General features: G+C 42.5%; 2 protein-coding genes across 4 annotated transcripts in view; one reads left to right on the forward strand and one right to left on the reverse strand.

Moving 5' to 3' along the window:
• Nucleotides 1-2848: 2848 nt before the first annotated feature.
• Nucleotides 2849-27912, forward strand: part of flrt1.S (fibronectin leucine rich transmembrane protein 1 S homeolog) — a 143866-nt gene continuing 118802 nt past the window's right edge. Inside the window, exon 1 of the mRNA XM_018259615.2 lies at nucleotides 2849-3677. The gene's annotated coding sequence lies outside the window, so the exon portion shown is untranslated. The remainder of the gene's footprint in view (nucleotides 3678-27912) is intronic.
• macrod1.S (MACRO domain containing 1 S homeolog) overlaps nucleotides 11057-27912 on the reverse strand; it is a 220259-nt gene continuing 203403 nt past the window's right edge. The window contains exons 5-11 of one of the 3 annotated variants that reach the window (XM_041560764.1): nucleotides 20101-20217; nucleotides 19015-19136; nucleotides 17038-17068; nucleotides 16124-16197; nucleotides 15106-15187; nucleotides 13716-13746; nucleotides 11057-11179 (exon numbers count right to left, since the gene is read on the reverse strand). In XM_041560764.1, the coding sequence (XP_041416698.1) occupies nucleotides 13742-13746; nucleotides 15106-15187; nucleotides 16124-16197; nucleotides 17038-17068; nucleotides 19015-19136; nucleotides 20101-20217 (431 nt within the window). In that variant the 3' untranslated portion in view covers nucleotides 11057-11179; nucleotides 13716-13741. Of the gene's footprint in view, nucleotides 11180-13694; nucleotides 13747-15105; nucleotides 15188-16123; nucleotides 16198-17037; nucleotides 17069-19014; nucleotides 19137-20100; nucleotides 20218-27912 lie in introns of all 3 variants that reach the window. The other 2 variants (XM_041560765.1, XM_018260040.2) reach the window with 2 other exon arrangements.

Here is a 27912-nt window from a genome sequence, read left to right on the forward strand (position 1 = left end):
AGAGAGACTGAAGTTTATCAGAGCACAAGTCACATGACCAGGGGCAGCTGGGATTGACAATATGTCTAGCCCCATGTCAGATTTCAAAATTGAATATAAAAAAATCTGTTTGCTCTTTTGAGAAATGGATTTCAGAGCAGAATTCTGCTGGAGCAGCACTATTAACTGATGTGTTTTGAACAACAAGAAAAAACGTTTCCCCATAATGAGATGCAAAACCAATTGTTTTCCAAGGACTAACTGTCGTGTGTGTGTGTGTGTATATACAAACATCCAACAGGAAAAAGCTGACACTTTCAGACATAAAAATAGAAATCGAACAATTTCTGCTGAACAAGATTTTTTTTTTCTTCTTTGTTTTGGAAATTTTCCAGGCCCAAAAATAAACAGTCCAATGTGACTGCGCAGCATATAACAGACATAGCAGTGAATACAGGTTTCTGCAAAGAATACGGGCTCTGAATCAGTAGGTTTTTGTCTAACTTTAAGATAATGGAAGGAATGACAGGTCTGGTTTATGATAAGTCGCACATATGATCAGGTTTTTGCTTTTATTTTTCAACTTGCCGCAGACTGTTCTGAACTAATTGCTGATTGGCTGCAACTGCAGTTGTACAATTTGTATCCCCAGTATGACCTTCTGTCCTTCTACCTCCATTCCTCCCAGCCCTGTCTGAGTACATTGTCTGAATAAAGAGGGGCACTTACACACCTGACACTTTCTGGGCTGCACATTGATTGCACAGTGTAATCATTGCCCATTGTGTGTCCCTCATTCTACAGACCTTCTCTGAAGCCAGATCCATGAGTGTAAGTAGAACTAAGGTTTCCATTTGTTGCCTAATTCTGTGCTCTGTGATTCCAGCTGAAGCCATGGGAACAGCACATGCGTTTCAGGATATTTTGGCAACAAACACACAGGTGTCCCCACGTAAGCAGACTTGCATCACATTCCACCTGGACTAAAAGCTTAAAGGAGAAGTAAAGTCTAACTAAAGAAGTAGCTAGAAATGTTGTACATGATGTTTTGTGCTTCTGTACCAGCCCAAGGCAACCACAGCCCTTTAGCAGTAAAGATCTGTGTCTCCAAAGATGCCCCAGTAGCTCCCCATCTTCTTTTCTGCTGATTCACTGATTCACATGCTCTGTGCTGCTGTCACTTACTGAGCTTAGGGAGCCACTCACAATATACAGTACACATAGAATAGAAATGTCACAATATAAGGCTGATTAGTCATTAATACACATAATTACTACATGGCAGCACAGAAACCAGTGCAATTAGCATCAGAATTGAATAATCAGCAAACCTGTAGCATCAGCTTATATTACAGCCAGGGAAGCTCATTTTCTGCTGGATAATTAGTGACGAGCCCTAAGCTTAGCTTCTCAACAGCCAATCAGAGCCCACTGAGCATGTGAGTGTCACAGACACTTTCCAAGATGGTGACCCCCTGTGACAAGTTTGAAGTCCTGGATCATTGCTGCTATTGACAAGCTCAAACTTTAGCCTCCTGCAATAAGTTCACTATAGAAAATAGGACATTTTTAGCCACATTCATTTTTAGGTTTTAGTTCTCCTTTAACCCTTTCAGCTTAACCTATATTATATAACATCAACAACATAAAGTTTCCATTCTACGTCTTGGGACGTCACATCAGTTACACTTAAACGATACATCCCTCTGACTCCCAAATAAAATCTAGAAAAAAGTTTGAGTAAAAGTGAAAGGCGAGTAGAAATCGTTCTATTTGGTGCAGTATTTCTATAAAACCTTATAGGACCTGTATGTGGATACTGACAAACAAAGTCACTTTAGAGGACAGTTCTCTGTTAATGGAAACCGATTGTGCCGACTGGCCCGAAACCCTCAGGACTCGCTAGTTCAGGCTGAATTCAGTCTGTGAGGGTTGGGGTTGAGCTTTTCTTTTCACTCTCAACACTCGCAACCATACTGTACTGGCGTCTTCTTCAGGCAGCGTCTATTTATGAGCATGGGTCTGCCCTCTTTTGTGATGTCAGAGATGGGCGGGTCTATAAATAGGAATGACGGACGGAAGCAGATTGGGAGTGGGCAGGTGGACCGCAACATAACTCTAGAAAACCCCTCTAATCCCAGGGTATTGGGCCCGGGCCAAGCCAACCAGGGGCCCTAGACAACCTATGGGACTGGCACCTCACTAGTTGATTGGGCGACTCAAACTGAAAGCTTAATAGGGTAGGATTAATTGTGACTTCTTATTTGCTACACTTCAACCTACCAATGACTTTCTATTTGCACAACAGCCAAGTGGTAGGCTTGGGAAAAGTCAACTACAAGAGTCCTCTGCACTCAACCCATTATCAATATATTTAAGACAGAGACATTTTGTGCTACTGCTACTGAAAAATGCCTTACCCTTTAAACAAAACAGGGATTGTTTGTCCATATATTGCAATATATTTAAGCTGGCCAACTACGTCAAAGTCATCCCATATCTGGCCAGTCCTACGCTCAATTTTCATCTGATTCATTAAGAATTCTATGGTTTAATTATACATTTTACAAAGGGACTTGGTTTTACCTGCAACTTACTTGCTGCTTTCAAAGTAAAACTCCCAAACTTGGCTGCCCTTTTATTAGACACCAGTGGGATCACCTGACTATAGCTGGGAGGGGTGGGAGCTACAACATGGAGCTGGTCACTGCTCCTGTATAAACTATAACAAACAAGGGAAAGTTGTGCTCACCACTAGTTTATAAAACCATTAGGGGGGGGGTGCAATGAGGCTGTGACCACAAAATACATATAGACAAATACAAGATTCCTCTGCACTCAACCCATTATCAATATATTTAAGACAGAGACATTTTGTGCTACTGCTACTGAAAAATGCCTTGCTTGGGAAAAGATCAGACGTGTGACTGGATGGAACTGGGGCAGAATAGGAGGGAGGCCTGAATTGTCTTGGTTTTTAACACTTAATTGTTGGAATATATGCCTGCATGTGAAACCCACATTCCTTTTGGATTTATTAATGGTTTATCACAATACTGCAAGGGATCTGACCTCATTTGGCCGAATAGGCCAAAAAAACGTCAAATGACAGATACGTATTGTGACTGTCAATATTTCTGTTCCTTCTCGTGGCAATGGCACCAGTGGGGTCAATCCCCCATCACTTGATGACAAGCAATAAATATGGCTCCCGCCTGTTCTCTTGGACCGTTATGATTTTCTTTTAAGAAGAAAATTCAACTTCTCTTTCTACAACAACCTGCGTTATGCGCCGCTGCTCATGGCCCATGCAATTTATGTTGCGGTTTATTAGTAAGAATAATGTAGGTTGTTTAGTTATACCATTACCTTAAGTGGAAACCTTCTAATACAAGGAGAGGCTACAGCCTAATTAACTTGCAGTCTGTTCTGGATCTTTGGGTTTCATCTGTAGCCTGCCAGGCCTGTGCTGTACAACTACACAAACAAACAGGGGAACTATATTAATTTGCCAGCCATTAAGGCAAAAGCTCCTAATGCAGGGAGAGCCTTGTGATGCCTCATTTATTTCCAGCTCATTATGGCTTCATTGGATTCACCTGCAGCTGGGAAAGCCTGTGTAGCTCAACTCCTGGGCTGTACAAGATCACTGACTTGAATAGGCAGATAAGCTTTCCAGCTATTCCAGAAAGACTCGGGTAAGTTGTCTAAACAATTCTATCCTTGTAAGGGCTCTTACAGACGAGCGTTTGAAGCTGCGCTCTGTTTTTATGCGTTCAGCTGCAGGGGAGCGCAGGAATAGGCGCATTCAGTTTTTTACAATGGGGCTGTACTCACACAGGCGCATGTAGGTTCCGAACGCAGGAAAAATGCAGCATGTTGCGTCTCAACCTGCATGCGCCTGTGTGAGTACAGCCCCATTGGAAAAAAACTGAATGCGTCTACTCCTGCGCTCGCCTGGGGCTGAACGCATAAACGCAGCTTCAAACGCTCGTCTGTAAGAGCCCCTTAGAAAAAAGCTCTTAATGCAATGAAAGGTTTATATATAATTGTCTTACAGCCTCTTATGACTTTATTGGTTCTACCTGCTGCCTGTAAGGCTTGTACAACTATACTCCTGTTCTGCTACTGAGTGTTGGCTGCTCCTGAGTGTTGGCTGCTCCTGAGTGTTGGCTGCTCCTGAGTGTTGGCTGCATACATGTCATTTTTGTAAGGCGAAGGCCCTGGTTAAGGCTGTTATTTGAGTATTTCAGTGCATATATACCGTCACACTGTTGTTGTTTCAACAGTTATATCATTGTATTCAACAATTCAGTGTATTAAAGGAGAAGGAAAGGGGAATATTGAACAAATGCACACAGTATTGATATACTGGTAACAATGAAAAGCTGTATATGGTACACCGTATTAAAGGAGAAGGAAAGGCGGCATTTACTTGGGGGGGGGGGCAAAAGTTAGGCACCCCAAGTAATTGTATTTACTTACCTCACACCCTGGGCTGGTGATCCTATCAGCAGAAAACTGCACTAGCCCAGGGTTCAATTCCAAGATATTGAAGTATACATGTGCTGTTAATATGAATGAATTTTGTTACAACAGCGCCACCTGCTGGTCAGTTTCCCACCAGTCTGACCAGCAAGTAGTCAAGGAAGTTGTCAGGAGAAAGAAAGAGGCTGCTCTGATGTGAGAAAAGTTTCTAATTTTATTCCTAAGCAGAAGAACATCAGCCTCTTTCTTTCTCCTGACAACTTCCTTGACTACTTGCTGGTCAGACTGGTGGGAAACTGACCAGCAGGTGGCGCTGTTGTAACAAAATTCATTTATATTAACAGTACATGTATCCCTTAATATCTTGGAATCAAAAATAAATAAATAATGTGCTTAGAATAGCCCCCTCGCCGACTTTACATTCACTTATTTTCAAGGTTTAGTTATCCTTTAAATGCAGATTGAGTGTAAATGGACCAGGTAGCAATAACAATATTATTAGAAAGCGTTCTCTTTATTCAGATACTGGATACATGAACAGAATGGTTAGCAGACATATCAGTGGCTCTTCAGTCATATTGTTGGCTGACAAGTCTCCAGATTCAGAATTTTTTTTAGTAAATTTCCTTTTTTTTTTTAAAAAAAAAAAAAAACAAACAACTTAGTGCCACTAGATGGTGCAAGAGAGACATACAGATTATTGTCAGTCATCTCTACAACATGACTACATGGCAATATACATTTCTGGTTCACAATTGATTACGCGCACAAACTTTTTTTGAAAAAAAAAAAAAATACTCCTAGATTTTCCCAGACTTTTAGACTGTAAGCTCTTTAGGGCAGGGCCCTCTAGCTGTTGTACAGGTTATTGGATGGTTTTTTGTAAATGTATACGCCGATTTATTGTACAGCACCGCAGAATATAGCAGCACTTTCGAAATACACATTAATAGTAACATTAATAAATGATGAATTAGATATTCCGACAGGCACGGATTTACAGCAAACGTCAAAATATACACGTTACATTGGCTCTCTGTTATTCCGTGGTATTTGATGTTCCTGTATTTGCATAAAAGTCTCCTGACGCAGTTTTTCACTGCCATATTGTTTGCTTTATTTACATTAATTGTTCTACATTTCATTACTCTTGTACAATGATGTTATTATATTATATATATATATATATATATATATATATATATTTGTTCATTATCAAAACAGGGGGGTTGTGGGAGCACTCTAAAGGCTTTAAAGTGTATATATATATATAATAAATGCTATTGCATATGTACCCAAATAGGGGTTATTTTGTTACAAAGTTATGATCATAAAATGGAAAATCTTTTATGTTTTGGAAAACCCAATACAACCAGAACCAGAATATACATGACAATTGACAATACATGTTTGCTTGAAAAATGCATTAAAAAAATGGCCATTGACTTCAATGCATTTCGCACATTTTACACCGGTTTTGCCAATTTTTTGGAAAAAAACATGACAGATTCACCCACTTATATGAATTATTTTAGAACTCTGCTATCCATACTTCCACAGAGTACTTAAAGGGATTCTGTCATGATTTTTATGGTGTAGTTTTTATCTCTAAATGACACTGTTTACCCTGCAAATAATTGACTGTACAATATAAAATGTCATTCCTGAAGCAGCAAGTGTATTTAGTTGTAATATTGGTGTGTAGGTGCATCTCAGCTCATTTTGCCTGGTCATGTGATTTCAGAAAGAGCCAGCACTTTAGGATGGAACTGCTTTCTGGCAGGCTGCTGTTTCTCCTACTCAATGTAACTGAATGTGTCTCAGTGGGACCTGGATTTTACTATTGAGTGCTGTTCTTAGATCTACCAGGCAGCTGTTATCTTGTGTTAGGGAGCTGCTATCTGGTTACCTTCCCATTGTTCTGTTGTTTGGCTGCTGGGGGGGGGGGTGATATCAGTCCAACTTGCAGTACAGCAGTAAAGAGTGATTGAAGTTTATCAGAGCACAAGTCACATGACTGGGGGCAGCTGGGAAACTGACAATATTTCTAGCTCCATGTCCGATTTCAAAATTAAATATAAAAAATCTGTTTGAGAAACGGATTTCAGTGCAGAATTCTGCTGGAGCAGCTCTATTAACTGATGTGTTTTTAAAAAAAAAAAACGTTTCCCATGACAGTATCCCTTTAAGATTGCCAGCCCTATAAATACAGATGTTTTTAGGAAGTCAAACTGGGGTTATGCAAATCAATAAAACTTTCTGGGTAACCTAAGCCTTGAATACCCAAATGAATTAAGCTTAGGGTGCCAGACGCCACATAAAGGATTGGTTTAAAGAGAAGAATTTGGATTATTTCATTAATGGCTTTATATTAGGGGAACAGACAAGATAAAGTGTGCAAGTTGGGTTGCTACGGGGCAACAACGAGGTCCACGTATTTACAAGCAGCTTTTCTAGCATGGAAGGTGGTCCCAGTGGAATGCTGTGGGCATTGCTGAGTAATTGGGACTCATTCCTGGTTGATGCCCATCTACTAACCCAAGTGTTTCCTATTAAATGAAGCAGACCGCTCTTGCACCATGGGGAATTGCTTTCCATGGTTCTTTTGTGACGACCACAAGAATTCTATACAGCCACGTGCCTTAATAGACACTTAGTAACATTCTAATGTCGTATAATAACTGCCTGTGATTTATGGCTGTGCTCCCTCCCCAATCCAATCCAATAAGCAAATTGATGCTGAGCTCAAAAGCTGGAACTTCACTATGGTCCGTGTTGCAGCCAAATGACCTGAACTCCCACTTGGCAGTTGCATTGAGTTTCTGTTGTCGTCGGATATTGTTTAAACAATTCACTGCTCATTCGCTGCACTATTTGTGGATATCATTCCAGCTTTAGAGCAGGCTATTGAATTCTGCTTTTATTGATTTACTCTCTCTACTGCTATCTTGGATTGCACAATGCCTGTGCCCCTGTATCCCAAATTGTACTGGTCTCATAACTTTCTTTTTTGTAGTATAAGTCTTGTTTTCTTCCTTTAGCCACTGGACTGAAACTGCCCCAACTCCCTGACAGATAGTAGGTACAATTGTGTTCAGAATAACAGCAGTCCGACATCACTAACCTGATTAATCACTGTTTGTGGTACCAATTATAATTCTACATGGCAAATCATTTACTAGTAGTTGTAGTAGACTCATAGAAACCCAATAGTCATCACCTGCTGCTGATTCTGTATAACTGAATCATTCATTGAGGCTTGTTCCAAATAATAATATCTTGTTCCATATAATAGCAGTGTGGAGTTCAATTAGTGATCTCATTCATTCTGGGAAATAACCGGAGTCAATTACGTCCCTTAGTTAAGGAAGGAGTAAATGTTGTGCATGAGGTTATAGTCTATTTCTCTCTGAAAATCGAATTAAAATGGCTGGTTCCAGACATTGTTCAGAAGAATAGTGTACTTTGATTAAACAGTTGATTGGAGAGGGAAAACATTTAAAGAAGTGCAGAAAATGATCGGCTGCTCAGCTAAAATGATCTCAAATGCTTTCAAATGGCACCAAAACCTGAAAGAGGTGGAAGAAAAGGGAAAACTACCATTGGAATGGATAGAAGAATAGCCAAAATGGCAAAGACTCAGCCAATGATCAGTTCCAGGAAGATCAAAGAAGGAGTAAAGTAACCTGTGATACTGTTACAATTAGAAGACGCATAAATGAAGCCAATCTATCGGCAACAAACCTCCGCAAAGTCCTGTTGTTGGAAAAAAAGATGTGCTGAAGAGCTTACAATCTGCCAAAGAACACATTGACTGGCCTAAAGAGAAATGGGGAAAAATTGTGTGGACTGATGAAAGATTGTTCTTTTTGGGTGTAGGGGCCACAGACAGTTTGTCAGACAAACACTGAATTGAAGCCCCAGTACAGAGTGAAGCTGGAGGCACAAGTCTCATGATATGTGAATGTTTCTCATACTGTGGTGTTGGGCCTATTTATCACATACCAGGGATCATGGATCAGTTTCAATACATCAAATGCTGAAGAAGAGCTCATGTTGCCTTATGCCGAAGAGTAAATTCTCTTAAAATTGGGGTTTCAACAAGACAATGATCCCAAACACACCAGTAAAGGAGCAACATCTTGGTTCCAGACCAACAAGATTGACGTTATGGAGTGACCAGCCCAATCCCTGGACCTTAATCCAATAGAAAACTTGTGGGGTGACATCAAAAATGGTGTTTGTGAGGCAAAAGCAAGAAATGCAGAAGAATTGTGGAATGAAACAGGTTGTTGGAAGTTGGGGGACTCTTCATTCAGTTGGAGAAATGATAAATAATTACAGACCAACTCCCAAAACATTCCCCTGCATATTTTGGGCCAATTGTTTCAAACCCAAGAATTTCACTCGTTACAGGACTGTGGGCACAGACATTGGAACCGCCGATTGGGCTTAGAATGTAGTAAATATATTGCAGGAATCAGGGAGACATAAGAGTCCAGAGCCTCATTCATCTGAATATAAGACATTACAGCAATAAACTTTTCAGGACACTCAATTGACTGTATTTGTTACAGAGAGGGAATAATTACCAAGAGGGAACGAGGACTCAGATTCCTTATAATTAGACATGTGAGCTAAGGCCATTGTATTATAATTAGACATGTGATCTAAGGCCATTGTATTATAATTAGACATGTGATCTAAGGCCATTGTATTAACACAAATATAGTGGAGGGACATGATGTAAAACAGTAATAATGATTATGGTTCCTGATTTCTTTATTATTCTTTCAGGTGTAGCTAATACGGTAATTACAATGCAGGACAAATACACAATCAGAGGTAGGAGACTCATTGTCTGTTTCTGTAATTAGAAGTAAGGGGAGATTAATATACAGGAGGCTCATTACACAGAGAGGGATAGTGACAAAAGAAAACTGCCCCATAAACAGACAGAGACTGCCCCATACTCAGAGGAGACTGCTTTTACTCAGAAGGAAAACTGTCCCATACTCGGAGGGAAAACTGCCCCATATTCAGAGGAAAAACTGCCCCATACTCAGGAGACTGCTTTTATTCAGAAGGAAAACTGCCCCATACTCAAACAGAGACTGCCCCATACACAGACGAAAAACTGCCCCAATCTCAGAGGAGACTGCTTTTACTCAGAAGGAAAACTGTCCCATACTCGGAGGAAAAACTGCCCCATAATCAGAGGAGACTGCTTTTACTCAGAAGGAAAACTGCCCCATAATCAGAGGGAAAACTGCCCCATAATCAGAGGGAAAACTGCCCCATAATCAGAGGGAAAACTGCCCCATAATCAGAGGAAAAACTGCCCCATACTCAGAGGAGACTGCTTTTACTCAGAAGGAAAACTGTCCCATACTCGGAGGGAAAACTGCCCCATATTCAGAGGAAAAACTGCCCCATACTCAGGAGACTGCTTTTATTCAGAAGGAAAACTGCCCCATACTCAAACAGAGACTGCCCCATACACAGACGAAAAACTGCCCCATTCTCAGAGGAGACTGCTTTTACTCAGAAGGAAAACTGTCCCATACTCGGAGGGAAAACTGCCCCATATTCAGAGGAGACTGCTTTTACTCAGAAGGAAAACTGTCCCATACTCGGAGGGAAAACTGCCCCATATTCAGAGGAAAAACTGCCCCATACTCAGGAGACTGCTTTTATTCAGAAGGAAAACTGCCCCATACTCAAACAGAGACTGCCCCATACACAGACGAAAAACTGCCCCAATCTCAGAGGAGACTGCTTTTACTCAGAAGGAAAACTGTCCCATACTCGGAGGAAAAACTGCCCCATAATCAGAGGAGACTGCTTTTACTCAGAAGGAAAACTGCCCCATAATCAGAGGGAAAACTGCCCCATAATCAGAGGGAAAACTGCCCCATAATCAGAGGAGACTGCTTTTACTCAGAAGGAAAACTGCCCCATACACGGAGGGAAAACTGCCCCATATTCAGAGGAAAAACTGCCCCATACTCAGGAGACTGCTTTTATTCAGAAGGAAAACTGCCCCATACTCAAACAGAGACTGCCCCATACACAGATGAAAAACTGCCCCAATCTCAGAGGAGACTGCTTTTACTCAGAAGGAAAACTGCCCCATACACAGTGGAGACTTCTTTTACTTAGAAGGAAAATTGCCCCATACACAAACAGAGACTGCCCCATACTCAGAAGAAAAACTACCCCATACTGAGAGGGAAAATTGCCCCATACTCAGAGAGAGTATGGGGCAGACTTAAATATCCTTTCAGTCATGGGGGGAGGGGCAACGGTTGAACTTGATGGACATGTCTTTTTTTTTCAACCTAAATAACTATGTTACTTACGATGTTACTACATTACTATGTTACTACATTACTATGTTACTACATTACTATGTTACTTACTATGTTACTGTTCTTGGGCTCTTGAGTGACCGTTATTGGTCTTTCTGATGAAGCCAATGGCCAATCAATAAATGGTTTAAACTCTGCACTTGCTGAAATGTTTAGGGTGGGGGTTTCCTATTTTATTCTTTCCTCCTCTTTGGGATAAAATAATGACACTGCGAAGGTTTATCGATCACATTGACTTTACTAATAATAATGACGGAAACGGGACGAGCAGAAGAGGGAGATTTTCCGGGTGGAAAGATTCCAACGCGATTCTTAGAGTTTACAGGCGGGAAACGCAGAGTCTGTAGGGAAGAGAAAACAAGTAAAATCTGGTTATATGAGAGAATCTCTATTAAATCCATGAGTGTTTTAGTCTGATTACAATCATAAAGTCGCCTAAAATCCTTAAAGGGATCCTGTCGTGGGAAAAAATTTCCAGCAGAATTCTGCACTGAAATCCATTTCTCAAAAGAGCAAACAGATTTTTTTATATTCAATTTTGAAATCTGACATGGGGCTAGACATATTGTCAGTTTCCCAGCTGCCCCTGGTCATGTGACTTGTGCTCTGATAAACTTCAGTTACTCTTTATTGCTGTACTGCAAGTTGGACTGATATCACCCCCCCAGCAGCCAAACAACAGAACAATGGGAAGGTAACCAGATAGCAGCTCCCTAACACAAGATAACAGCTGCCTGGTAGATCTAAGAACAGCACTCAATAGTAAAATCCAGGTCCCACTGAGACACATTGAGTTAGATTGAGAAGGAAAAACAGCAGCCTGCCAGAAAGCAGTTCTCTCCACAAGTCACATGACCTGGGGCAGCTGGGAAATAACAGCTCCCTGGAAGATCTAAGAACAACACTCAATAGTAAAAGCCAAGTCCCTCTGAGACTGATTCAGTTACATTAAGTAGGAGAAATCACAGCCTGCCAGAAAGCATTTCTCTCCTAAAGTGCAGGCACAAGTCACATGACTGGGGCAGCTGGGAAATTGACAAAATGTCTAGCCCCATGTCAGATTTCAAAATTGAATATAAAAAAATCTGTTTGCTCTTTTGAGAAATGGATTTCAGTGCAGAATTCTGCTGGAGCAGCACTATTAACTATAAAAAACGTTTTCCCATGACAGTATCCCTTTAATGATTTCCATTTTCTCTGTAATAATAAAACAGTAGTTTGTACTTGATCCCAACTAAGATATAATTAATCCTTATTGGAAGCAAAACCAGCCTATTGGCTTTATTTAACGTTTATTTGATTTTTTTAGTAGACTTAGGACAGAGCCAACCGCTCAGATTCGGGGAGATTAGTCGCCCGGCAACCAATCGCCGCTTCTTCGAGGCGACTAATCTCCCCAAAATGCCTCCTGCCGGCTAAAATCTCAATCGCCAGTGGATGGCACTCGGATCGCTTTGTTTTCCGAAGTCGCCGAAGTTTCCTCGGGCGACTTCGGAAAACAAATCACACTGATCTCAATGGCGATTTTAATAATGGCCAATTATTATTATTTTTTTTTCAAGTGATCTTCTGGTCACATTGATTTAGTCTTTTCTAATGCATCAGTTATGCCAGTAAAGGAGGTAACATGGAGGCTCTATTCAGCGCGTAATTAATCGAATTGTTTTTATTGTAGAAGATAAATATAAAGGTGGTCATTTATCAATGAGTCGGCTAAAAGGCTCACAATTGTTGCTTATGACTGGCGGCTATTGATTTATGGAGTACAAAGCGGCACTTTTTGTGGTTAATGAGCGCGGCGCTCTTTTATGACTTCCGCTACTTTTGTCATTTATCACAGGGATGGAAAATGCCCCTCGTTTATTAGCGAGAGGAAAATACCAGCGACACCTTTGAGGTGTCAGTGACCCCCGACTGTTATCTCCCCCCGACTGAACACCAAAACAAGCAAGAAGTTAAAGGGGTTGTTCACCTTTAAATTAAGGTTTCATATGACTTAAAAAGTGTGATATTCTGAGACTGTGGGGGTCATTTATCAACACTGGGCAAATGTGCCCATGGGCAGTAACCCATGGCAACCAATCAGATTGCTGCATTCATTGTTCTACTTGCAGCTGGCTTTAAAAAGTCACTGATTGGTTGCTATAGGTAACTGCCCATGGGCACATTTGCCCACTGTTGATAAATGAGCCCCAATTTGCAATTGGTTTTAATTTTTTATTATTTGTGGTTTTTGAGTTATTTAGCTTTTTATTCAGCAGCTCTCCAGTTTGTAATTTCCGCCATCTGGTTGCTAGGGTCCCAATTACCCTAGCAACCATGCATTGATTTGAATAAGAATTGAATATGAATAGGAGAGGCCTCCTTAGAAACACGAGTCATAAAAAGTAGCCATAAATAAATATATAGCTTTACAGTGCAGTTGTTTTTTTTTTTTTTAGATGGGGTCAGTGACCCCCATTTGGAAAATGGAAAGGCAAATAATGTAAAAACGATAAAGAATAAATTAAATGTAGCTCAGAATTGGCCGTTCTATAATATACTAAAAGTTAAGGTTTAAGGTGAACCCCCTCACCACCAATTAGAAGGAAATCAGCCAACACCCCAAGGCCTGTTAAATGATGCAGTTGCACATGGACAAAATGTTATACAGCTGTAAATGTATGAACCTTACGATCCTAATCAATGCACCATCCACCTACCAGTCATATACAGCAGCGGCAGCAACAATGCAACAATGCAGCAGCGCATGTTAATGCAGTTAATATATAATATTCAAATCCTGAAAATCTGGTTATTATTTTTTTTTTTTTCTTCAAAACTTGGTAAGTAAAAACGAGGTTAATTGTTACTAACATGCACAAGTCCGTTTCTTACCCCTCCTACAGGGGGCGCCGTCTCTTCTAGGCTAAAAGGGCAGAGAGACAGAGAGAGCTGCAAGATGAGACAGACTTAAGCTGGCCATAGACGCAAAGATCCTATCATACCAATCAGGGGCGTAACTATAGAGGAAGCAGACCCTGCGGCTGCAGGGGGGCCCAGGAGGTATAGGGGCCCCATGAGGCCCTAATTCATATACAATTTCAATAAATATTGGAGAAACAAGTCAACCTCTAAACATTTCGGGGGCCTGAAAAATTATTTGCTGTGGGGCCCAGTAATATCTAGTTACGTCACTGATACCAATCGAGGATTCGTACGATTTTCGGACTGTGCATGGAGAGTGCCGACATATTTCGTCCAGTGGAGATCGGTCGTTTGATCAATCGGACAGGTTTAATTTTGTCCCGACCGATCCCGCCGGAGCCCATTGCGCTCTCAACGTAATCTGATCAGCCATAGGGCCGAACGTTCAGATTGCCCCCAATATAGCCCTGCCCGTTAGTGGCATATCGGGAAAAGATCGGCTCGTTTGGTGATATCGTCTATGGCCACCTTCAGGGTAGAACTACACGGGCGATTTCCACGTGTTTTCGGCAGATCTGGCACGATCAAGACGGATGCGACGGAAAACAAGGTAAGAAATACAAATGTCGGATCTTGTGGCAGCGTTCATCCGACATGACACAACTGTCGTATGCAGACACAGCATGCAGCGCTTCGGATCCGTCGGAAACGCACCAAATTCGCCCATGTAGTTCTACCCTAAAGGTTCCGTTACACCGGCACATACTGGAGCCCTGCATGGGACACAACCTGACTGATAACTGCCTGGGCTTATTCACATACTGGCTAAGCTGAAAATTCTGTTAGCATTGGTGCCGGAATTTCATTGTGCGCTCAGTTTTACAGCCGGTGATGCACATTGCTCTTGCCATCAAGACTTTTGCAGTTTTATCTGTATGTGAAATCCATGCACAATCGGTGTAATGCGTGACTGCAAGGGATTTGCGCCAAAAGCCACCCCTTCATTTCCGCACAGTTACCGATTGGTCCGCACATGTTGCGTCTTACGTAGGACACAGTTATATGACGCCTGTCCACAGCCACTGAGATGTGCCACGGTTTTCCCTTCATTATCCCACACCTGCAGGACCCCCTAGCCACCAAATAAATGAAGCGTTTCTACGAAAAAGGATATATATATATTTATCCAGCAATGATTGTATCCGCTAGATACTGCACACTGGTTTCCAGCTGATTTTATTTAAATAATGTCCCTTCAAACCTCAGAGCTTGTATATTTCTGCAGGTTTATATCGTCCGCGCACCACAAATCCATTGGCTGCTACAGCCCTGCGTTGCCGACCCCTTCCCCGTCACTTACCCAAAGGGAAATATTCAGGCAGTTTACGGAGATAAATCTCTTCATCTTTCTCCAGGAAGACGCAGATGATCACACGGTCAAACTAGAGAAATAGAGAATTTAGTTACAGATAGACACGGAGATCCAAATTACAGAAAGACCCTTTATCCGAAAAACAGGTCCCAATGTATATTTTCTTTCATTTCTCTCTTCCTTTGTATTATCCCTTCAGTTTTCTATCACCTACTTTCAGTCTTTCCCTGTAACATATTTGCTAATTCTCCAGCCTGTAATTCCATCTCACTAAGTTCTCTAACTGCCCTCAAGGAAAACGTTTATGGCACTTGGGCAATTGCACTGGTAGAGACCAATAGGCCCAGGCTTCAATGGAATCTTCCAATGGCAGATGTGCTTGTAGCTGTGTTCCCTTCTTATGATTGGTAGGAACAGCATAAAGGGGTCGTTCACCTTTAAATTCCCATTAAGTATGATGTAGAACAGGGGCCCCCAACCTTTTTTTTTTTTTTTCGGGAAGTTTTTAACTTCGGGTGAATAGGCTGTATTCGAAACGTTCGAATTGAAGTTTTACCGCATATCGATCGAATTTCAATCGAAGGATTTGCCCCAAAAAAATTCGATTTTTTTTCAAAGTCCACCAATTGACTCCAAATAGGTTCTAGGGTGTCCCCCATAGGCTAAAACAGCAATTCGGCAGGTTTTACATGGCGAATGGTCGAAGTTAAAGTTTTAAAGAGACAGTACATGATACATTTCGATATTCAAATAGTCACATTTTTTTCAAATTTGAATAGAATATTGGATTATTCGATAGTAGAAGTGCACTAAAAATAGCTCAAAAATCGAATTTTAAAATGAGATTTTTCAGTTCGACCCTTGATAACTCGGCCCCTTACTGTAACAATGAAAACAGGTTTATTCTTTCTGCAACACAAGGAAGAAGATCCTCTTGTCTGTCCTTCTCTCCTTCTTTTTTCTCTTCTTCCCCCCCACCCTCTTACTCTTTTCTTTGTTTTCTCACCTTCTCTTTATTTTCCTCCAGAAATTCCCGTATGGTCTTCAGGGCCATATCAGCTGCTGCTTCAGGCGGATACCCTGCAAGAACCCAAATATTGGTGGGGGCAGATAAAAAAGTAGCAGCGGCTCCACTCACTCACATTCCAGCACTCACACACACTCACACACACACTCACACACACACTCCAACACTTGCACAAACACACTCCGGTACTCACACACACATTCTGACACTCGCACACACTCCGGCACTCTCATACACTCCGGCACTTGCACACACACACACACTCCGGTACTCACACACATTCTGACACTCGCGCACACACACTCCGACACTCGCACACTCCGACACTCACACACACTCCAACACTGGCACACACACACACACTCCGGCACTCACACTCCGGCACTTGCACACACACACTCCAGCACTCACACACTCCGATACTCGCACACACTCCTACACTCGCACACACATACACTCCGGCACTCACACACACTCCGGCACTCACACACTCCTACACTCCGGCACTCACACTCCGGCACTCACACACTCCTACACTCGCACTCACACACTCCTACACTCACACACACACACTCCGGCACTCACACACACACACTCCGGCACTCACACACTCCTACACTCACACACACACACTCCGGCACTCACACACTCCTACACTCACACACACTCCGGCACTCACACTCCGGCACTCACACACTCCTACACTCACACACACACACTCCGGCACTCACACACTCCTACACTCACACACACTCCGGCACTCACACTCCGGCACTCACACACTCCTACACTCACACACACTCCGGCACTCACACTCCGGCACTCACACACTCCTACACTCACACACACACACATTCTGACACTCGCACACACACAGGTACAAATGCACTTACCAAACACTCCGGTGGAAATACAAGGGAAAGCCTGAGAAAGATAATCATTTTTTTAATAAAGAAATATAATATTGTGACAGTAATTATAATCCAAATTTACATTCACTGTGTGAATTGCTTATTAGTTCTATTCTGCTTCAACAACACAAATGTGCCTCAGGCTGATCAAGTGGAAGTGAGTTAAAATGCGCTGGAATTGTTCTGTAAATAAATTAAATCTTATTGTCAATAAACAGCTGCTCGTGTAAACGTGGGAAATCACTGGGAAGGAAGATGTTCAGGGCACTAACTTTCCTCTTATGTCTCCAGCAGAGCCGGGTCTGGTCACAGAGATTTATAAACTGAAGCCAATAACAGATCCATTACTAATTGGGCTTTTTTTAGGTTTTTTTTAAATCACAGATCCAGCTTTAAATAAATGGATACCAACCCCTCTCTAAACAAATGGTCACATTAGATTTGTATCATAGGCCTATGAGTAATTGCTCCAACAGGCACAGAACGCGTCAGGCCTTCATCTGTATGTCTTAATAAATGGTTTTTAATTATAGTTTTGGTTATCACTTTTTTGGAGAAAAACGAACAAATTTTGGATGTTGCCACCTGCCTATTAAGTTGAACTCTACCCAATTTCTCTAATTAAAAAGTATATCACAAATGCCAAACATATGGGCCACTGACGTACTCGTTACACGGCCAACATCGGATTGGAGCTGTTTAGTTTTACTACTGTGTTCCAATGGCACATGTCGCATTGTTATCACTACATTGTGTATAACAACACTGGACTAGTTAGGGTGCCACAAATTATATTGGAAAAAGGGGGAAATCCATAAAAAAAGGGTAAAAGTAAAAAACCAGATGGAAAAGAGGAGAGAGATGGGGGAAGGGAACGGTGCCGAAGACAGAGAGAAGGATGGTGAAAGCATATGGGAAGGGGATCACGGGAGAAATAAAGGATAAGTAAACCTTTAAAATAAGTGAATGTAAAATTGATGAGTGCTATTCTAAACACTTTTGTCATTTACATTATTTATTATTTATTCCAAGATATTAAGGGATACATGTGCTGTTACTATGAATGAATTGTGTTACAACAGCGCCACCTGCTGGTCAGTTTCCCACCAGTCTGACCATAAGTGAATGTAAAGTTGATGAGGGGGCTATTCTAAGCACATTATGTATTTACTTTTAATTCCAAAATATTAAGGGATACATATACTGTTAATATGAATGAATTTTGTTACAACAGCGCCACCTGCTGGTCAGTTTCCCACCAGTCTGACCAGCAAGTAGTCAAGGAAGTTGTCAGGAGAAAGAAAGAGGCTGATGTTCTTCTGCTTAGGAAAGATGCGAGAAAGGTTTCTAATTTTATTCCTAAGCAGAAGAACATCAGCCTCTTTCTTTCTCCTGACAACTTCCTTGACTACTTGCTGGTCAGACTGGTGGGAAACTGACCAGCAGGTGGCGCTGTTGTAACACAATTCATTCATATTAACAGTATATGTATCCCTTAATACCTTGGAATTAAAAGTAAATACATAATGTGCTTAGAATAGCCCCCTCATCAACTTTACATTCACTTATGGTCAGACTGGTGGGAAACTGACCAGCAGGTGGTGCTGTTGTAACAAAATTCATTCATATTAAAGGGATCGGGTCATCAGAAAACATGTTTTTTTCAAAACACATCAGTTAATAGTGCTACTCCAGCAGAATTCTGCAATGAAATCCATTTCTCAAAAGAGCAAACAGATTTTTTTATATTCAATTTTGAAATCTGACATGGGGCTAGACATTTTGTCAATTTCCCATCTGCCCCTGGTCATGTGGTAAAGTAACCCAGGCCACCCTGTATGTGCTTCCAAACGTATGATTGATAAATGATCCCTGCTGATTGGTTGTGTTATCGGTTACTAGATCTGCTTTAGTTACATTAGCCCTGTATGTGTCTCTGAAACCTCCCTCCACTCTTACCAAGGAGCGGATCTTGCCCTCGACTGCAGCCAACAGGCTGTTCCGGTAGCAGTTGCTCAAGTCTTCCTCCTGAGCTGATCCGAGGTCTCCTTGTACCACCGGCCCTACTGTGTGAATCACATCTGCAGAGCACAAAGGTTACTGAAAACTGGATTACGGAATGCCCATCTTCCATAGACTTCATTTTATCAAAAATAATCCGCATTTTTAAAAATGATTTCCTTTTTCTGTGTAATAATAAAACAGTAACTTGTACTTGATCCCAACTAAGATATAATTAATCCTTATTGGAGGAAAACCAGCCTATTGGCTTTATTTCATGTTTATATGATTTTCTAGTAGACTTAAGGTATGAAGATCCAAATTACAGAAAGATCCGTTATCTGGAAAACCCCAGGTCCCGAGCATTCTGGATAACAGGTCCCATACCTTTTCTTTGTTTTAGTTGTACTATTTACATCAGAGACATCAATCCTGAGGCCTGCCGGATGTAGTTGAACTGCAAGTATTCCAAGGCTATATTGCTGGGGGGGGGGGCACTGGATGGACATCAGTTGCTTATATATAGGGTTGCCATCCGGCTGGTATTTTACCGGCCTAGCTGGTAAAACACCTGCCAAGGCCGGGGCCGGTATTACAAATTTACCGGCAATGTAGTTGTTGGTAATTTGTAATACCCTTAAGAAAAATCCCTTGGCCCGCCCCCAATTCGCTCAGTACTTACTGTTTTTTCAGGTTTCTGTCCATTGCGTGTGTTGCCCCGCCCCCTGTGAATCACATTGTGTGACTCCGCCCCCTTTACGGCAGGGACAGCCCCTTTTTGTTCCCACCGGCCAGTAAAATTTTTTAGAAAAGGTGGCAACCCTACTTATATATAACTTTATCCTTTAAGTTGTGTCCTTGGCCTTCCAGAATTATTGACCAACCCTCCATGCTTTAACCCAGGCTTGGACATAGCTGTACCTCTATGCTGCTGCCAATGGGCTACCAAGAGACATGAGTGGCAGTAGGTGTACAAACCTAGACCACTTTCTGCTGTGATATATACATTTGGGGTATATTTTGCACCTTGAAGGTCACACTCACAGTTGGCAGGCAGTAGGTATCCACAGGTCATCTTGGCCAGTCCAGTTTGGCAGCCACCAAGAGAGCTGCACTCCAGCTTCAAGAGAGGGCCAGCAGCTCGGTGTATGCATCCATCAACTGAAGGAATGAGAGAAGGAAAGGGTACAAACAGTATAAATAAAAGAGGACCCGTCACCCCAAAAAAATATTCCAAATCCTATTTTATCACATTAGTCAAGCAAAATGAACTTTAATTACTCTATATAAATTATTTGCCTTTTGTTTCCTTCAGTCTGGGATGTCCTAATTATAGCAAGTAGGCAGCAGCCATTTTGTGGACACTGTTATTAAAGGAGAAGGAAAGCTACTGAAGCAGTTTATTGCCAATAGATTAGCCACAATAGTGCAAGATATAAGACTATATTTATTCTGCAGAGTGCTTCACCATACCTGAGTAAACAGCTCTAGAAACTCTCTTTGTTTGTTTAGGATAGCAGCTGCCATATTAGCTTGGTGTGACATCACTTCCTGCCTGAGTCTCTCCCTGCTCACTCATAGCTCTGGGCTCAGATTACTGCAGGAAGGGGAGGAGGGAGAGAGGAGCAAACTGAGCATGCTCAAGCCCTAGCCCTGGAGGTTTAAGCTGAAAACAGTAAGTCTGATACAGAAGCCCATGAGTACACAATAGAAGGAAAGAAATGTGATGTTTCTTTTGACAGAGGACTCAGACTCTATCTATTTTTTATTTATATAGATCTTTCTGATAAAGCTTACTTAGTTTTAGCCTTTCCTTATCCTTTAAGACAAGTCTTGTATCATCTCAGAATCTTGTTTGTGCACCAGAATGGGGGACCTGATGTCCATCCCCATGTCCTGGCTACACAATTAAATGGTGAAGAGATTGGGGGGAATGTGGGGAGAGCAGTGACATGTAGGAAGTACTGAAGGGAAAGTGAAAGTAATTTCCTGCCCCGCCTCTATGCCTAAAATATACAGGGGGGTTGGCAATATTTGATTGACAGCTGATATTTTTAAATGAGTTTACAACCGCTATAAATGCTTTAATAAAAAAATAAAATCGGGGTTTCATGTATAATTTGAAAAGAACTTTTATTATACAGCTTTTTATGTCTGGGTGACAGGTCCACTTTAAGGAAGAGAGAAGATATACAAAAGTGAGATGAAAAAATAGTTTACCTTTATTAACAAACGTGTGCCATTATGCACCTGTACAGAACCCCTTAAAACCTACGAACGGTTAGATTTGATCAGTCTAATAGAAAGAGAATCATGAAAGCAAATTTCTGACTAGTTCCCAAAGGTAAATGAGTCCCATTGGTTTCAGCACCATGGAGAGCAGTCATTCTGGCTGATACAATAGAGGCCAACCTGGAGCTTTAGAGATGAGCTTGATCTGCATTTCCCATCAAACTCTTATGTCTTAAGGTGGCCATAGATGCAAAGATCCGCTCGTTTGGCGATGTTGCTAAACGAGTGGATCTTTCCCCGATATGCCATTAACAGGCTTGGCTATATCGAGGGTAATTACGATGTGCCATGAGCTCCGGCGGGATCGGTCGGGTCAAAATCAAACCTGACCGATCGACCAAACGACCGATCTCCGCCGGGCAAAAGATGTCGGCACACGCCACACACGATCTGAAAATCGTACGAATCCTCGATTCGTACGATCGGATCTGTGTGTCTATGGCCAGCTTTAGACTGAGGGCTGCTGTCAAGCCCTATAACTCGCTTTATAATTGAATTGAATATTATAGGATGGCATATTTACTTGCAAGAGTCCCTAAAAACAATATCTCTTTAGTACTTTCCAGATTAGCCTTTCCATCTTAATTCAGGCGCCACTCCAATGCCGTTTTCTGCATATTTAGTTCCCATTTTATAATGTTACCTGCCATTATCAGCAGAACTACCTATGGTGGAGCAGGTGCAACTCACTGAAACCAAATCCTTAAGAGGCTCATTACAAGCTACAGATCACGTATATATATTTTTTTAGCGTTGCTGTGTGCCACAAAACTGCACCAGGGCCCTGCAAGATTTTTTTTCTTCCTCTTCCTCTTCCTCTTCTTCTTCTTCTTTTTCTGCAATGTAAGCTCCCTCTCTCTAGCTGTTCTGCTTCTTCCCCAGTGGGACTCAATTAAACGTCATTTCATGATTTGGTTCTAATCTGGTAATTTGTAATTTAGCTGGAAATCAAATCAACAACACGCAAGGAGCAGCCGGCCTCTGTAGTCTGATATATAAACAAGAGCTGAATCAGATCACATTAAAATACACTTAAAAAGAAAATACACAACCTTAGAAAACCCTACGAGGAAGGCAGAACTCAAATTGAAATATTCAACGAGAGTGGAGCCCTAATGGAGCATTATTATGAATTGCAAATCTGGGATTTATGGACGGGAATGAAAGGGAATTATGAGAGTGGGAAGCTTTGGGGCAATGGCGCATGATGAGTCTGATCCCTATGGCTCATGTCTTGAATCGCTGACGGAAATACCTTGAACGGTTTTGAGTTTTGAGCATTCAAAAGGTTTATATTTAGAATTTTGTGTCTCAGCAAGAACGGATAACAAAGGTACAGAATTTAGCTAATAACACTGTAATTTGCTCATCAGTCAAGCTGTCTCTTCCCTGGCCAGTAATGATGCAATTTAGCTTGTGGACTATATTTTATAAATATATATATATATATATATATACATATAGATAATTGAGTAATAAAGCTGCCCGGGTTCATTTTCCCTGACGTCGTAAGTAAACGACCCCTTCATTTTCATTAGTAGTCACACTTATAGAGGATTTTTATACAATGCCTAATCCCAGTAGGGGGGAGTCCCTCAAAAGTATTGTACTATGTCCATAATATGATTGGATTTAATTGTTAATGGATAATTCACTTTAAGCCTTGAAGGCAGGTTGCACACGAGGGCCACTAACATCTAGAGATGAACTAAAAGCAACAAGGGAATAGAACAAATAGAAATTGATTTTATTCATGCACTGAATCCACGATTGAGATTGGCGTGCAGACTTATTCCAGACTTATTCCAGTCTATTTCCAGTTTTATTCCAGTCTTGTTCCAGTCTTATTCCAGACTATTTCCAGATTTATTCCAGATTTATTCCAGTCTTATTCCAGTCTTGTTCCAGTCTTGTTCCAGTCTTGTTCCAGACTTGTTCCAGACTTATTCCAGTCTATTTCCAGACTTATTCCAGTCTTATTCCAGACTTGTTCCAGACTTATTCCAGTCTATTTCCAGACTTATTCCAGTCTTATTCCAGTCTTGTTCCAGACTTATTCCAGTCTATTTCCAGACTTATTCCAGTCTTATTCCAGACTTATTCCAGTCTTGTTCCAGTCTTGTTCCAGACTTATTCCAGTCTTCTTTCAGACTTATTCCAGACTTGTTCCAGTCTTGTTCCAGTCTTATTCCAGTCTTATTCCTGTCTTATTCCAGTCTTATTTCAGACTTATTCCAGACTTATTCCAGTCTTATTCCAGACTTATTCAAGTCTTATTCCAGTCTTATTCCAGTATATTTTACAGGAATAGGACGAGGCCAGATCCTTAGAGTGAGGCGTAACTTTATCTGAACCCGTAACATTTTCTTGGGGACGATGCATTTTTGGGAATTTTTGCAACGCGTGTAGCAAGAGAAATCATATATAATGTATCTAGTAATGGACCAAAAATGTGAGGCACAGGGAACTTCAAGAACTGACTGATACCAAGAGATGAAAGGTTAAAACGAAGGCCAGGAGGAAATATTAACATTGTAAAGGAATAAGGGTAGAACTACCTGCGATCGCATCCATTCCAACACGATGAGATGAATCGCAGGCGTCACGTCGGATGCACCGAATCTAAGGTAAGTAATAGAAATGTCGGGTGTTGTCGGTGCGTGCATCTGACACAACACGACTGTGGGATGAAGATGCAACATGCAGCGGTTGCATCCGACAGTCATCCGACATTCCTATAACTTACCTGCAATTCATCTCAGTGCAGCGGGAACAGTTGCTATCGCAGGTAAAAGTGCTCGTGTGGTTCTACTGTAAAGCTGGAAAAGGGTAAATGGCAGTATATAATCACTAGAATCTCCTGGGCTCATTTATAAGTATATACCACAAGTCCCAGGGCCACAGTGGGGCTAATTTATCAACACTGGGTATGGGCAGTTACCCATAGCAACCAATCAGTGACCGGGTTTTAATGCCAGCTCCAAGTAGAACAATGAATGCAAGAATTTGATTGGTTGCCGAGGTTTACTGCCCATGGGCAATTTCGCCCAGTGTTGATAAATGAGCCCCAGTGTGTGTGTGTAATAATGCTAAATACAGAACAGGACCCCATAACTGGGAGCAGATTTAGAGCAGAGGATTCCTACAATACAAGACACTATTGGCCAGATTCAATTTGATGAGAAACATTTATGTCACTGTTTATCACAGGGGGAAAAAACTGGAACTGAATTAGGAGAAATGTTATTTTTGTTCTAATTGAATTTCGCCCGTGAGTTGTCACGTGATAAACCATAAAATAACTCTGCTGGCAGGTGAGAGAAGGGAACTGATAAGGGAAGCAGAGGAGGAGAGAGCGGCTTCTTACCTGTATGTTTTGTGATCACATTCTAATGTAACTATTCTGTTAATACACACAAATTATATATATTAATCCAATCTCCCTCCTGCCCTCCTAATTCCACTAGCAACACTTTACTGGGGCCCTCCCTTCCCCACCTCTCTCACTTTAGCTTTCCTTCCTTCCTTCCTTCCATCTGTCCTTCCTTCCTTTCTTCCTTCCTTCCTTCCCTGTTTTAATTGCTTTTTCAATCCCATTAACTCTAAGCTCAGGTACTTATTGGAGCAATAAATCAGAGACAAAGACACACAGCTCTATATCGAGGAGTAGCGCCATATACTGTATAATTGGCAGATCGTTATGTACAACTAAGAGTCGGGTAGGAATGACTGACAGTTGCAAATAACTGAACGAATAGCAGAAAGCTGCACAGTAATGGCATGCAACTGACAGCCGTGTACAATTTACAGACAAGAGTCCACATGCAGCAGTGCATAACTGTAACAGGCGGTGGGAATGTATGTGTGCGAGGGACAGTTATATGTATGAGGCACAGAGTCCTAACAAATGTAGGGAGGGGAAGCAGAGTGAACGAATGGCACTTGTTTATAACAAACAGACTGTCTTGATTGACTAACAAAGAAATGGAAAAATGACAGTTGGTAATGAATGGTGATTGTGTGTAAATGTCAGTTTCTTAGTATGGGCCAGCAAAGAAAAGCCAATAGTGCTGCTACTGCTGCTGAATTGCATCGACAGGCAACAATCTTCTATAGCTATCCAACTGGCGGCCCACGGGCCAGACCCCTTTATGTGGCCCCCCCACATAAAAGTCTGCCTCCTGTTACTATTTACCTTTGAGTAAGCTTTAGAAGGTATCAGTACTGAGATTTACTGGCCCCTGCATTGTTCACACCCGTGTGTCATACTCTGCCTGTCCTATGCTCCCTGTGTGTGTCATACTCTGCCTGTCCTATGCTCCCTGTGTGTGTCATACTCTGCCTGCCCTATGCTCCCTGTGTGTGTCATACTCTGCCTTCCCTATGCTCCCTGTGTGTGTCATACTTTGCCTGCCCTATACTCCCTGTGTGTGTCATACTCTGCCTGTCCTATGCTCCCTGTGTGTGTGTGTCATACTCTGCCTGCCCTATGCTCCCTGTGTGTGTCATACTCTGCCTGTCCTATGCTCCCTGTGTGTGTCATACTCTGCCTGTCCTATGCTCCCTCTGTGTGTGTGTCATACTCTGCCTGCCCTATGCTCCCTGTGTGTGCCATACTCTGCCTGCCCTATGCTCCCTGTGTGTGCCATACTCTGCCTGCCCTATGCTCCCTGTGTGTGTCATACTCTGCCTGCCCTATACTCCCTGTGTCTGCCATACTCTGCCTGTCCTATGCTCCCTGTGTGTGTGTCATACTCTGCCTGTCCTATGCTCCCTGTGTGTGTCATACTCTGCCTGCCCTATGCTCCCTGTGTGTGTCATACTCTGCCTTCCCTATGCTCCCTGTGTGTGTCATACTTTGCCTGCCCTATGCTCCCTGTGTGTGTCATATTCTGCCTGTCCTATACTCCCTGTGTGTGTCATACTCTGCCTGTCCTATGCTCCCTGTGTGTGTGTGTCATACTCTGCCTGCCCTATGCTCCCTGTGTGTGTCATACTCTGCCTTCCCTATGCTCCCTGTGTGTGTCATACTTTGCCTGCCCTATGCTCCCTGTGTGTGTCATATTCTGCCTGTCCTATGCTCCCTGTGTGTGTCATACTCTGCCTGTCCTATGCTCCCTGTGTGTGTGTGTGTCATACTCTGCCTGCCCTATGCTCCCTGTGTGTGTCATACTCTGCCTGCCCTATGCTCCCTGTGTGTGTCATACTCTGCCTGCCCTATACTCCCTGTGTGTGCCATACTCTGCCTGTCCTATGATCCCTGTGTGTGTGTCATACTCTGCCTGCCCTATGCTCCCTGTATGTGCCATACTCTGCCTGCCCTATGCTACCTGTGTGTGTCATACTCTGCCTGTCCTATGCTCCCTGTGTGTGTCATACTCTGCCTGTCCTATGCTCCCTGTGTGTGTCATACTCTGCCTGTCCTATGCTCCCTGTGTGTGTGTGTCATACTCTGCCTGCCCTATGCTCCCTGTGTGTGTCATACTCTGCCTGCCCTATGCTCCCTGTGTGTGCCATACTCTGCCTGTCCTATGATCCCTGTGTGTGTCATACTCTGCCTTCCCTATGCTCCCTGTGTGTGTCATACTCTGCCTGCCCTATGCTCCCTGTGTGTGTCATACTCTGCCTGCCCTATGCTCCCTGTATGTGTCATACTCTGCCTGCCCTATGCTCCCTGTGTGTGCCATACTCTGCCTGTCCTATGCTCCCTGTGTGTGCCATACTCTGCCTGCCCTATGCTCCCTGTGTGTGTCATACTCTGCCTGTCCTATGCTCCCTGTGTGTGCCATACTCTGCCTGCCCTATGCTCCCTGTGTGTGCCATACTCTGCCTGCCCTATGCTCCCTGTGTGTGCCATACTCTGCCTGCCCTATGCTCCCTGTGTGTGCCATACTCTGCCTGCCCTATGCTCCCTGTGTGTGCCATACTCTGCCTGCCCTATGCTCCCTGTGTGTGCCATACTCTGCCTGTCCTATGATCCCTGTGTGTGCCATACTCTGCCTGCCCTATGCTCCCTGTGTATGTCATACTCTGCCTGCCCTATGCTCATTGTGTGTGCCATACTCTGCCTGCCCTATGCTCCCTGTGTGTGTCATACTCTGCCTGCCATATGCTCATTGTGTGTGTCATACTCTGCCTGCCCTATGCTCCCTGTGTGTGCCATACTCTGCCTGCCCTATGCTCCCTGTGTGTGCCATACTCTGCCTGCCCTATGCTCCCTGTGTGTGCCATACTCTGCCTGCCCTATGCTCCCTGTGTGTGCCATACTCTGCCTGCCCTATGCTCCCTGTGTGTGCCATACTCTGCCTGTCCTATGATCCCTGTGTGTGCCATACTCTGCCTGTCCTATGCTCCCTGTGTGTGCCATACTCTGCCTGCCATATGCTCATTGTGTGTGTCATACTCTGCCTGCCCTGACATAGGAATTCCATGTTCATCTGTAAAGTATGGAGCACCACATGGAGTGTATTGCATAAAATACAATATTTATTCAATCCATTAAAAATCAATACAAAAGAACGCCGTGTGTATGTAGAACCATTACGCTTGACGAGTTTCGTAGCC

The sequence above is a fragment of the Xenopus laevis genome, chromosome 4S, assembly GCF_017654675.1.
Source record: "Xenopus laevis strain J_2021 chromosome 4S, Xenopus_laevis_v10.1, whole genome shotgun sequence".
In the NCBI taxonomy this organism is placed as follows: domain Eukaryota; kingdom Metazoa; phylum Chordata; class Amphibia; order Anura; family Pipidae; genus Xenopus; species Xenopus laevis.